The sequence below is a fragment of the Rhinatrema bivittatum genome, chromosome 3, assembly GCF_901001135.1.
Source record: "Rhinatrema bivittatum chromosome 3, aRhiBiv1.1, whole genome shotgun sequence".
NCBI classification, from domain to species: domain Eukaryota; kingdom Metazoa; phylum Chordata; class Amphibia; order Gymnophiona; family Rhinatrematidae; genus Rhinatrema; species Rhinatrema bivittatum.
In genome coordinates, this window is record NC_042617.1 from 566,400,410 (window position 1) to 566,412,571 (window position 12,162).

Sequence of the window (12,162 nt, forward strand, 5' to 3'; positions counted from 1 at the left end):
GATAAGGGCATTGCAGAAAGACTAAATGAATTCTTTGCTTCCTTGTTTACTTATGAGGATGTTGGGGAGATACCGGTTCCGGAGATGGTTTTCAAGGGTGATGAGTCAGATGAATTGTACCAAATCACCGTAAACCTGGAAGATGTAGTAGGCCTGATTGACAAACTAAAGAGTAGCAAATCACCTGGACCGGATGGTATGCATCCCAGGGTTCTGAAGGAACTAAAAAAATGAAATTTCAGATCTATTAGTTAAAATTTGTAACCTATCATTAAAATCATCCATTGTACCTGAAAACTGGAGCATGGCCAATGTAACCCCAGGAAACTATAGACCAGTGAGCCTGACTTTAGTGCCGGGAAAAATAGTGAAAACTATTCTAAAGATCAAAATCACAGAACATACAGAAAGACATGGTTTAATGGAACACAGTCAACATGGATTTACCCAAGGGAAGTCTTGCTTCACAAATCTGCTTCATTTTTTTGAAGGGGTTAATAAACATAGATAAAGGTGAACCAGTAGATGTAGTGTATTTTGGATTTTCAGAAGGCGTTTGACAAAGTCCCTTATGAGAGACTTCTAAGCAAACTAAAAAGTCATGGGATAGGAGGCGATGTCCTTTGGATTACAAACTGGTTAAAAGACAGGAAACAGAGAGTAGGATTAAATGGTTAATTTTCTCAGTGGAAAAGGGTAAACAGTAGAGTGTCTCAAGGATCTGTACTTGGACCGGTGCTTTTCAATATATTTATAAATGATCTTGAAAGGAATCTGACGAGTGAGGTAATCAAATTTGCAAATGATACAAAATTATTCAGAGTAGTTAAATCACAAGCAGGTTGTGATAAATTGCAGGAGAACCTTGCGAGACTGGAAAATTGGGCATCAGAATGGCAGATGAAATTTAATGTGGACAAGTGCAAGGTGTTGCATATCAGGAAAAATAACCTGTACAGTAGTTACATGTTGTTAGGTTCCATATTAGGAGCTACCACCCAGGAAAAAGATCTAGGCATCATAGTGGATAATACATTGAAATTGTCAGCTCAGTGTGCTGCAGCAGTCAAAAAAAGCAAACAGAATGTTAGGAATTATTAGAAAGGGAATGGTTAATAAAACGGAAAATGTCATAATGCCTCTGTATCGCTCCATGGTGAGACCGTGCCTTGAATACTGTGTACAGTTCTGGTCGCCGCATCTCAAAAAAGATATAATTGTGATGGAGAAGGTACAGAGAAGGGCCACCAAAATGATAAAGGAGATGGAACAGCTCCCGTTTGAGGAAAGGCTAAAGAGGTTAAGGGGGATATGATAGAGGTCTTTAAAATCATGAGAGGTCTAGAACGGGTAGTTGTGAATCCGTTATTTACACTTTTGGATAATATAAAGACTAGGGGGCACTCCATGAAGTTAGCAAGTAGCTCATTTAAAACTAATCAGAGAAAATTCTTTTTCACTCAATGCACAATTAACATCTGGAATTTGTTGCCAAAGGATGTGGTTAGTGCACTTAGGGGCGGATTTTCAAAGGGTTACTCGCGTATCCCCAAAAACCTGCTCCTGCGCGCGCCGAGCCTATTTTGCATAGGCTCGGCGACGCGCACAAACCCTGGGACGCGCGTATGTCCCGTGGCTTTGAAAAAGGGACGGGAAGGGGGAGGGGTGGGGCGGAGCCGGAGCCTCCAGGCACAGCGGCCATTTGCTGCTGTGTCCGGGATCGCGGGCCGGCCATTGGCCGGCTCGCACAATCTACACCTGCACAGAGGCAGGCGCAACTTATAGGACAAAGGTAAGGGGGGGGGTTAGGTAGGGCTGGGGGGCGGGTTAGGTAGGGGAAGGGAGGGGAAGGTGGGGGGGGGGGCGGAAGGAAAGTTCCCTCCGAAGCAACTTCAATTTCGGAGCGGCCTCGGAGGGAACGGAGGAAGGCTGCGCAGCTCGGCATGTGCAAGTTGCACAATTGTGCGCCCCCTTGCGCGCGCCGACCCTGGGTTTTATAACATGCGCGTGGCTGCGCGCTCATGTTATAAAATCGGGCATAGATTTGTGCAAGCCAGGTTGCACGCACAAATCTACACCCACACACAATTCTTAAAAACTGGCCCTTAATGTAAATGGGTTTAAAAAAGGTTTGGATAAGTTCTTGGAGGAGAAGTCCATTAACTGCTATTAATCAAGTTGACTTAGGGAATGGCCTCTGTTATTATTGGCATCAGTACATGGGATCTTCTTAGTGTTTGGGTAATTTCCAGGTACTTGTAGCCTGGTTTGGCCTCTGTTGGAAACAGGATGCTGGGCTTGATGGACCCTTGGTCTGACCCAGCATGGCAATTTCTTATGTTCTTATGTCTCGAGCAGTGCAAATTAGGAGGGCAATTTGAGTTATTAGCAATACATTTGAATGTACTACATGAAGTTAATTAGACATTTTTTGTACTTCTCTGTTCTACTTTATCACACTCCCCAGCTGCTTCTCCACCCTGCCAAATACCCCATAGTTTTAAAAAAGAAGACAGGAGGGTCTAAGGAGTGCTCATAAAAAGCATCTGTAATTTAAAAAAAAAAAAAAGAAGAGTGTTTTTATTAACATCCCCAGCTTATTTTGGAGTGGTTCACTTACTGCAGATACTTTGAAGGAAGAGTTGTCTGTTTTCTTTGATGGATGTGTGCCACTCAGTTCCAGTAGCCAGGTTACCTGTGAAAGTGTGATTCAGCATAGCTTGCTTTGTGGTTAGCGATGCTGAAAGACTGCTCTGAATTCTTCTTTTTTTTTTTTTTTTAACTCCCACACACAGACTGAAGAGGCTTCTTTGCAATTTGAAGACTCATGAAAACATGCAATTTAAGCAAGACAGAATCTGTCAAACTCTCTGCTTTCTTTTATACCTGCATGTTAGAAAACTGATTCAGAGTAAAAATATTTTAGAGTGCTGTAGACAAACATATCCATATATGCATTCCTTGAAAAATGTATCTACTGTATAATATTGCTACTAAATGTTCATAAAGTATTAACATAGTGTACACAGTGCTGTACAGACACATCGAAGAGTGGTGGCCAATTCCGGTCCTCGAGAGTCACAAACAGGTCAGGTTTTCAGGATATCCACAATGAATATGCATGAGAGAGATTTACAACAATGCATATTCATTGTGGTTACCCTAAAAAGCTGGCCTGTTTGTGGCTCTCGAGAACTGGAGTTGGCCACCCTTGAGATAGTCTCGACTCCTTGGAGCTTACAGTCTACTTGACAGATAGACATCAAGGACAAGGGCTGCATAGTGGATCAGCAATCTTTGCCTTTTAAAGTCTAGAGGAGAGAACAGTCAGAGGATAGGGGGTGGGACCATTTGCTTATTTTAATTTTGGATTTTGTCAAGGTCTATGGTAGTTTGCATTTTCATGAATATGTCAGGTTTTGCCAGGTTTTCAGGATATCCACAATGAATGTGCATGAGATAGATTTGCATACAGTGGGTCTCAATGTATACATATCCATCTCATGCATATTCATTGTGGCAATACTGAAAACCTGACTGGGTAGATGTGCCTCCAAGAGAGGCTTGCTTAGACTAATCAAGTTTAATTGGAGCTCCATGTATCTCCTTCGTTAATTAGCCTCATCTGTTTTGGAATATGTTTGCCATATTGTGTAAGCCAGGGGTTCTTAACCCTATCCTTGGGACACACCTAGCCAGTCAGGGTTTTAGGATATCCACAATGAATATCTATGAAATAGATTTGTATACAGCGGAGGCAGTGAATGCAAATCTATCTCATGCATATTCATTGTGGATATCCTGAAAACCAGACTGGCTGAGTGTGTTCCGAGGACTGGCTTGGAAACTCCTGCTGTAAGCATTACATCTGCTTTATGGACGGAGTTCATGCCGTTTGGCTGCTGCCTGGCTCCTCGGCAGGGTCGCATTTCCTGGAAAAATTTGTATCTGCCCATCACATGTGGCCAAGATGCATAGAGCAGGAATAGAAGAAAGCCAACCCGTGCGCTGCTAGTCGTATGTTTCCTTGACTGCGCAATCTGGCACTCTGCTTTTGAGCCTTTCATGGTGTGGGTGTGTGTAACAAGAATTCTTACGTTTGGTTTATTATTTCAGGTTTCACCGTCCATAATGGAACATGTGTGCTGATACCTAATATTTGGGGAAGCTTGATTTCCCAAAGACCCAAAATTGCACTGGAACTTAAAAGTGTGTGTGTGTGTGTGGTGGGGATGTCCAGCACGTCTTCATCTGCACTTAACAGAGGCCTCGCAGGACCCTCCGCTGTTACTGGAAAGCAAGAAGGGACTTGGCAGCTTTCCCCTTCCAGCAGGCAACTTCTGATGGGCAAGCAAAGCGGGCCAGCTCACACAGCAAAATGACTTCTTCCCTCCCCACTACTAATCGGGAACAAAAGGAGCTGAAAGCAAACAAACGCTGACCAGCCAGAGAGCAGGCACTCTCAGAGGACCTGCACGGCAAGGACTGGCCCGGGTGTATCCACGGGACAGGGGAAAAAAAAAAATTCCATCTACGGGCCGAGGAAGAAAGGAGAGAGTGCGTGTGCTGTGACCGAAAAACACACACACACAAATTAAAAAAAAACCCCACAAAAAACATTCTTTTCCTGTCGAGGAGTATATAGAGACCGTGTTTTGCTTTGTTATGTTTATAGAAACCTCTGCCTGGACTACAAGCTTTTCATTTCAGCCGAGGTTTAATGAATTATTTTAATTTACTTTATGTGGTGCCAGTGAAAACAGTTGCCAGACGTTCCTCTCTCAGTGTTTGCGTTGTATATATATATAGATAGATAGATAGATAATTTTTTTTTCATTCTGAAGCAAGAAGCTTAAAATGACTCAAGCAAGCATGCCTACAGAAAACAGTAAGAGGGTTGGATGATGCTGACCAGGCCTTGCATTGATTTTCTGCCATCGGACAGTGTACCTTGACAATCAGAATTACCGGAAGGATAAGAAGTGAAGTCTCAGATCATGCAGCTTACGTTGTCTGGTAATAGTGCTGCGGCACCGGCCCGTTTACGGCAGTTCCAGTCACAGAGATGGCACCGGCACACCTTCGTCATGTGGGTAAAGATGGTCCACCATCTGAGCTTGGGCCCATCTTACAGGAGCACCGCCACCTACCCAGGCTGTAACCACGCGCTTCGTGGAAGGCGTACGTATGCAGTCAGAAACTAAACTTCCTCTTTGCGTTTCAGGAGTTGCTGTTGGACTTTAATATTCAGTCCAAGTGAAACGAGGCGAGCATTTTTATTTATTAGTGCTTCCCTTTAATCTCAGGCCATGAAAGCGGCAGCATTGTGCTTATTGTTTGTGATAATTTGTGCAGGATGCGTGTTTACAAGTCAGTAAAAAGAGCATAACCAACACAGAAAAAGCAGCGTGGTGCATCATGGCAGATGAGGACCATTTGGCCCACCCTGGTGGCACCTACCCACACTGCTTTAGCAAAAAGATCTCCCACCCGTCAGCTGTACAAGATTGATCACCTGCAGAAGACTGCTCCTTCTCCTTTTTGCCCTCATCTAGGGCATGTAGCCAAAATCAACCTGCTGCCCATGCTAGGTGACCCTCCTAGATTACACCTGAGAGTATTCCAAGGCCTTGCCACCACTTCGTGCTGGTCTGACCCTGCCACTTCTCCCTGGGAACTCAAAGCAGCCATGCCACTGTTCTGGGCAAGTCGGCTTTGTCGTCTCCTGGCATTGGCGTTCTCCCCTTCCAGCTAAATGAGCATGATTCTTTACCTAGACCAACACACAAGCCCCTTATGTAGTTTACCTCTGCTCTTACCACTGCTTTCTGGATCTGTCTTATGCATACATAAATTCTGTGACAGCTTTGGTTGCAACTGCCTCTGCTAGTAAAGATTCATTTCCTTTACATTTCCTCTGAGCCTTCCTTCCTCCTCCTTCCTGCAAATTGCTGCTCTTTCCATTGTCTCACACCAAAGTGCATCACCGCTATTAAAATGTTTTTGTATTTCAGGGTGATGGGATAGAAAATGTGATGACATTTTTGAAAATGCAATGTATTTATCGTTTGATTACAATCCATGGCCTCAAAAGGGCAGATTTTATGTTTTGAAGAATGTAACTGTAAATTAACACAGTCATTGCATATCGTAGGAGGCTGTGATTTAGGGAACAGCCTTTGCTTTAAATGTCAGCCCTTCTGGGGCTGGGCACGGTGGTTTTAAGTGGCAGCAGCGTTGCACTGCCATGCGGAAGCTCCCGGTTTGATTCCCAGCCAGCTTCTCCTCCCTGGGCCAGCCGAGGCCAGGGCTAGGGATGCTGAGGAGGTAAACATGCGCGGCCCCTGGGGGGAAGGCAGTCCCAGCCGTTGCTCAACAGCGACACCTAGTGTCCAGACTTAGGGGCAACGCTTATCAGATTCCAGAGGGAACTGCGATCTGTGGCACCTGGGTGAGGGCTGTTGTGCAATGACTTCATTGAGTGTGGAGATGAAAAAAAAGGGGGTAAACCCCACATGAGGTTGCAAATAAAGGCTTATGTGCTACAGCCCGATAGAGGTGGGTTCCAATTGACTGGAAGTTCAAAGGAGTAATAAAAAATGGCCAGGCAAAAAAAAGAAATTAGTCCTTTCTCTCCCACTCTCTCCCTGTTGCTATATAGATATATACTGTGTGTGTGTGTGTGTGTGTGTATATATATATATATATATATTTATGTACACACATCTTTTTCTGATTTGGGCTTCCAGCTTAACCAAAATTGTCCTATATGGTGCCAAGAGCCTTCATTCACAACTAGCCCAGCTATTAGACAGAGGCTCCTGGCCATTTCCCTTGAGGGGCTGTGAAAGCTCCCTCTGTCACTTCCCCAGGGAGTAGAGGTCAGGTTCAGGAACAGAACCCGGGTCTCCTGTATGGCAACATGCAACAGTACCACTGAGCCATTAGCCCAGCCCTCTATAACTGTATATTGCATAGCAGTGAAAGAGTGCTATTAAAACAACAGGAGTTACAAAACTATGAAGATACATTTTTTTATGTTTATCATTTTGATATCACTCTTACATTGGTCTAATCCCCTTTGAAGTGGCTAACCAGTCATGAAAGGTGGAATTTAAATCCCAAATTAAATTAAGTTAAATATATATATATACACACCAGTGTAATATCAGTGTAATATGAAAATGATAAACATTACCCAAAATGTTTCTTCTTCTTTTGATATTACTGTTACATTGGTATGTAAACATGATAGTGTTACTATAATGTATCTTAGTTGTTTAACAAAAGTTAAATTAACATAAATCGTGTTGCACCACTAAACTATCGTAATCATTGATCGGAAAGTGCAGACATTCTCTCCAAAATGTTGCACATGGCATATCACTTGAGTCGAGACCTGCATGGTGGTGATTGATTGATTAATTCGTCACCAGATCAACGGAATTCAAATTATTCTTTGAAGACAAGCAGATTGGGTGAGCCACACTGCATGGTCGCATGGCACTATCTCATGCCCTTCTCTGCGGCTCATTGCGGGTGCTGTCTTCAGCGAACACTAATTACACCTATGTAATTAAGGCTTGATGGACAATCAGTTCTATCTGAAATGAATGGTGGTTTTCTATTTCCCATGTTTCTATGTGAATGCAATTCCTGCAGCAGCATTACTGCAGCCTACTAGGGTAGGTGATTACTGGGTTCACTTACTGTAATATTCTATTAAAACAAAACAGTAGTAACCCTTTTTTACACCAGATGCTCTACGTGTAGCTTGTGTAGTAGGCAGTTTTCCCTTTAAGCATAAAAAGGATAGCTTATATTCTAGCTTGGGTAAGTGAATTACGCATGCATATTTTTTTTTTAGGTTAAGAGCCTACTTCAGGAGGGCTTTTGAGCTACATTTAGAAAGAATTAACATGCCAATCAATATACCTTTGTCAAGAGCCCTGTAAGGCGGCAGGTTTCCAGAATAACTCTAGTCTGCTTTCTCTGTCTGGAGAGTGCAGACAAGCTGAAAACTCCTATCCTGCTCCCAGTGAATTATGCACATCCTTATGACAATGCGTTGCATCAGTAGAATTAGAGCTGGGCAAAGATCACAGTCATAAACCCCATCTATAATACAGGTTTGTGTTCACCAGCATGGTTTATGGACTGGAGTCGCCGATGATACAACCACAATAAATCAGAGTTAAGACTGACAGAGTCCCACTTTTAATTAGAATGGAGTATAACATAGGTGATAATTTTAATATGCAGTGTATTATAGGACTAAGGGCTGGATTCATCATTCTTCGCAGAATGATGAATCCAGTGAAAAAGGGGGCGGGGCGAAGGGGGGTGGGCCTGCAAAAGGCCGCAGCCGTTCACACCCTGGTGGTGTGATTTCGCCGGCCGCAATGCGGCCAGCTGCAGCCCTTTCACACAAATAGCGCCACCATAAAAGGTGGTGCTATTCGCTGCGCTACTGCCGGCGATAATGTCCCTCACATTATCGCCGGCAGCAGTGCTGCGGCCGATTCCTCCCCCTCCCCACCCCGACTCCTCCCCTCCAGTTAATTAAGCCCCTTTTCGCGTGTGATAAACATTTAGAACATAACCCTCTAAGGTAGATATTGTGGGGTCACTATTCAGACAGTTTATTTGGCTGAGTTTCGGATTTAGCCAGAGTAACTGCGTATTTTAAATTTCCCGCTGCTCTGAAAACATCCAACTTATCCAACTGACTCTTTAGCCAGATAAATTGAAGGCATTCTGGGGCAGATTTAACTTAGCTGAGTAACTGATCTGGCTGAGTCTGGATGTGCCGGAGAGCAGCCTTAAAGTTAGATAAGTTTATCTGGCTCTTTTTCCGGCTGTATTCAGCAGAGCACCTAATCTGCAGTGCTCCACTGAATATCCACTAAATAAATTGTCCACTCACCACTTTGCTGAATATTGACCTCTGTATTTCTAGATAGGGGTAAATTTTCAATAAGCTACCTAATTGCTAAAGCACGCATGTACTTTCCTGACCACACGAACTTACTCAAACACAAGCTTCCTGCATAGGTTGTATTGGAAGATTGCGTGGGTATGCAGATAAAAGGGACGCATGTACTTTAAGTCATCAAGTATACCTACAATGTGCGGACATTTTCGAAACTTCAATGCATGTGTATAGCTTTCTCCCCCAGCCAAGCTACACTAAGCGTGGGCACCTCTTTCTGTCGGTGGCTGTGTGTATACACATTGTGAAACTACGCACTTACTTTTAACTGGCTGAAAATTCACTTTGGCGGATTCAGCCGATCTACCTGATTTTTACCCAGAGCTTTGAAAATGTATCCCCACACTCTGTTATGTCACCTAATATGAACTGATGTAGTAGGGGAACAACTGCTGCTTGCAATTTCAGCATCTGTGTAACCCAGAAGTCAAGGGAGAACAAAAAAATGACAGTGGTGGATCATAATTTCAAACCTTGCCCAAAATCAGAGTATTTGCCTGCGGATAAGGTTTTCGCAAGTCCTGATCCAAAAGTTAGTTAGAGAAGTAAATCTGAGAAACTCCTGGCTAAAATGATCTTTTATTTTATGGTGGTTGTATGTTAATCTTTTTGTATCCCAATCCCAAAACCCTGACCACAGGCAAAAAGCCAAAATTGTGGATGGGGATTTCTGACTGTGATCCGCGTTCACAATTTTTCATTCTCTCTCTGCCCAAAAATGTTTTTTCACTGCAGTGTAGTTCTTGTATCCCCCAAATTTTATTAAATACCTTTATACAGCAGTATTTTGGTTATTTTGGGTAGCCCACATTACTTACTTTGCTGAGCTTTATCGGGGACCCACATTTTGTGATTATTAAAAGACAAGTAGCAGAGCTCCCAGGGCTTGCCCAGAACCTGTAGGTGTGAACCTCAATGTACATGACTATACACATACAGATAGATAGGTTACTCTATTCAAACTAAAGACACCTATCCCCTTATCCATTATATCCAAAAAGAATGTATTATTATCTATGTTCTACATGACAGCACTATTTTAAAAAAATCTAATACTCTAGCTACTGTTTATAATATCTTGTCTCATAATGACATACAAATTATCACAATACATACATTCCTTCTTGCACAAGTAAACCTTATTATGAGGAAACTTTCACTAATGACATGAGACCCTGCATCACAGCTTCCACAAGTATAAGCTATCCATAGAACATCACTCGTTTGAATGTAGCTGTTTACACAAATACTGTAATACGTCCCCTTCCACAGTCATCAACATCAGGCCAGACGTAACTGTTCACAGCGACGCCATCCCTTGTTCAAATATAACTATTCCAAGCTGTGCCGCCATGAATCCGTATCCACATCCATCATCACTTGTCTGACAAAGGCCCTTGCTTCACCTGTTCAGAGGCTTCCTCGGGGAGTTAAATCTTGTTCGAAGGATGGCCCACCCTTACTCAGACCGACCTTCTCATTACAGTCGCTCACAAGTAAATGTCGCTCAACGCCTGCTCATTCAAATTTGAACACCCACTGGTAAAACCATTCAGTGATATCTCACTCTGTCAGCAGCCATGGCAATTGTGACGCCAAAACCAGGGACATTACAGTCTTGATCATCATACCTTGGGTGTCCACTGATAAAACTATTCAGTTGCGTCTCTCGCTGTCATCAGTCTTAGAAACAACACCACCACCGGAACAGTATTGACGTGCGCAGTTACATTCAAATGAGCAATGATGTTCTAGGAATTGCAAATTTCCTCCTAGCAATGTTCGTTTTTTTGCCAGAAGGAATGTATTTGTTGTAATAATTTGTTTGTCATTATGAGACAACGTGAAGGAATCAGAGCTATTGGGGAGAGTATTGGGTTTTCTAGTGTTGTCATATAGACATAAATAATAATAAAAAAATGTTTATCTATTGCATAATGAGATATATTTTTAGTTTGAATAGAGTAATCTATATATTGCACACACCCATGTAAGTTATATTTGTTGCCATTTTTTACTTTACTATGTATATATAAAGGGGGGAAACCCTTGAAATGCTGCTTTAAAACTCTTTTGGTCTTTATTACTGTATTCTATTGATTAGCGCCCAGTATGGAAGTCCTTATTGCTGCTGTACTATAAATCTTACAACAAACGTTAAGCTAAAGCAATTTCATTTGCAAGCAGTAGAAAAGCCTTGCAGGTGGATAGCACTCCTCCCAGTGCAGTCATTTGTTTAACTGTTGGATGGATAAGGACCTTTGACCCCAGAATTGCAAATGTGAGCTTTGCACAGTAGGGACCCCACCTTCGGGCTTGTCTCTTATTATCCATTGTACGCAATGTTAACACTTGTCTTTTACCTGCCCTCCTCACAGAGAAAAAAAAATCAGTTTAGGCTGAGAGAAGCATGATTTTATTTTCTTTTTTAAAAAATGTATCTTCCAGCATTATCTGCCCTCGCTTTGCTGGAGCATCTGAGAGGAAACAAGGACTGCACTGACGAAAGATATTTGAAGGCAAGGGTGGCTAACTCTGGTCCTTGAAAGCCACAAAACAGACCAGGTTTTCAGGATCTCCACAATGAACATGTCTGAGAGAGATTTCCATACCCTCCTTCCCACTATATGCAAATTTCTCTCATGCATATTCATTGTGGATATCCTAAGAACCTGGCCTGTTTGTGATTCTCGAGAACTGGAGTTGGCCACCCCTGTGTGAAGGGATCCCATCAAGACAATGGCAATGGCTTTCAAAGCCATTTATGTAAGTGACTTGGCCTGTCTGAAAACAGCCCTTCCTAAATGTGGTTAAAACTTTGCACAGGTTCCCACAATGTACTTTTAGCCACGTTAAGAGGGAGCCTTCCTGGGAGCTTTTAGGCTGAGGAAGAGAAATCATGCATGCAGATTGCATTTTCAGCTGTATGTGCATTACAGTCCATGGCAAAAGTAGCAACAAAAAAAGCTGATGCAAATGTATGCCCCCGACAAGCTTCAACAGGAAGGTCCTCGCATACTTTTCAGTCTTAAAATTGGTGCAAAATCCACAGGCAAAAATTACCTGTGGACTTTGTCCCAGTGAGGAGAGTTTGAAAATGTCCTCCTAGAGGTAAATTATTCAAAAGAAAAACATTGCAAACCAAAGCTATAAAATATCATATAGTCATG

General features: G+C 42.7%; 1 protein-coding gene across 1 annotated transcript in view; it reads left to right on the forward strand.

Moving 5' to 3' along the window:
* Positions 1 to 8,289, forward strand: part of PHACTR2 (phosphatase and actin regulator 2) — a 323,702-nt gene extending 315,413 nt beyond the window's left edge. The window contains exon 15 of the mRNA XM_029596522.1: positions 4,117 to 8,289. Within this exon, the coding sequence (XP_029452382.1) occupies positions 4,117 to 4,132 (16 nt within the window). The 3' untranslated portion in view covers positions 4,133 to 8,289. The remainder of the gene's footprint in view (positions 1 to 4,116) is intronic.
* The last annotated feature ends 3,873 nt before the right edge of the window (positions 8,290 to 12,162 follow it).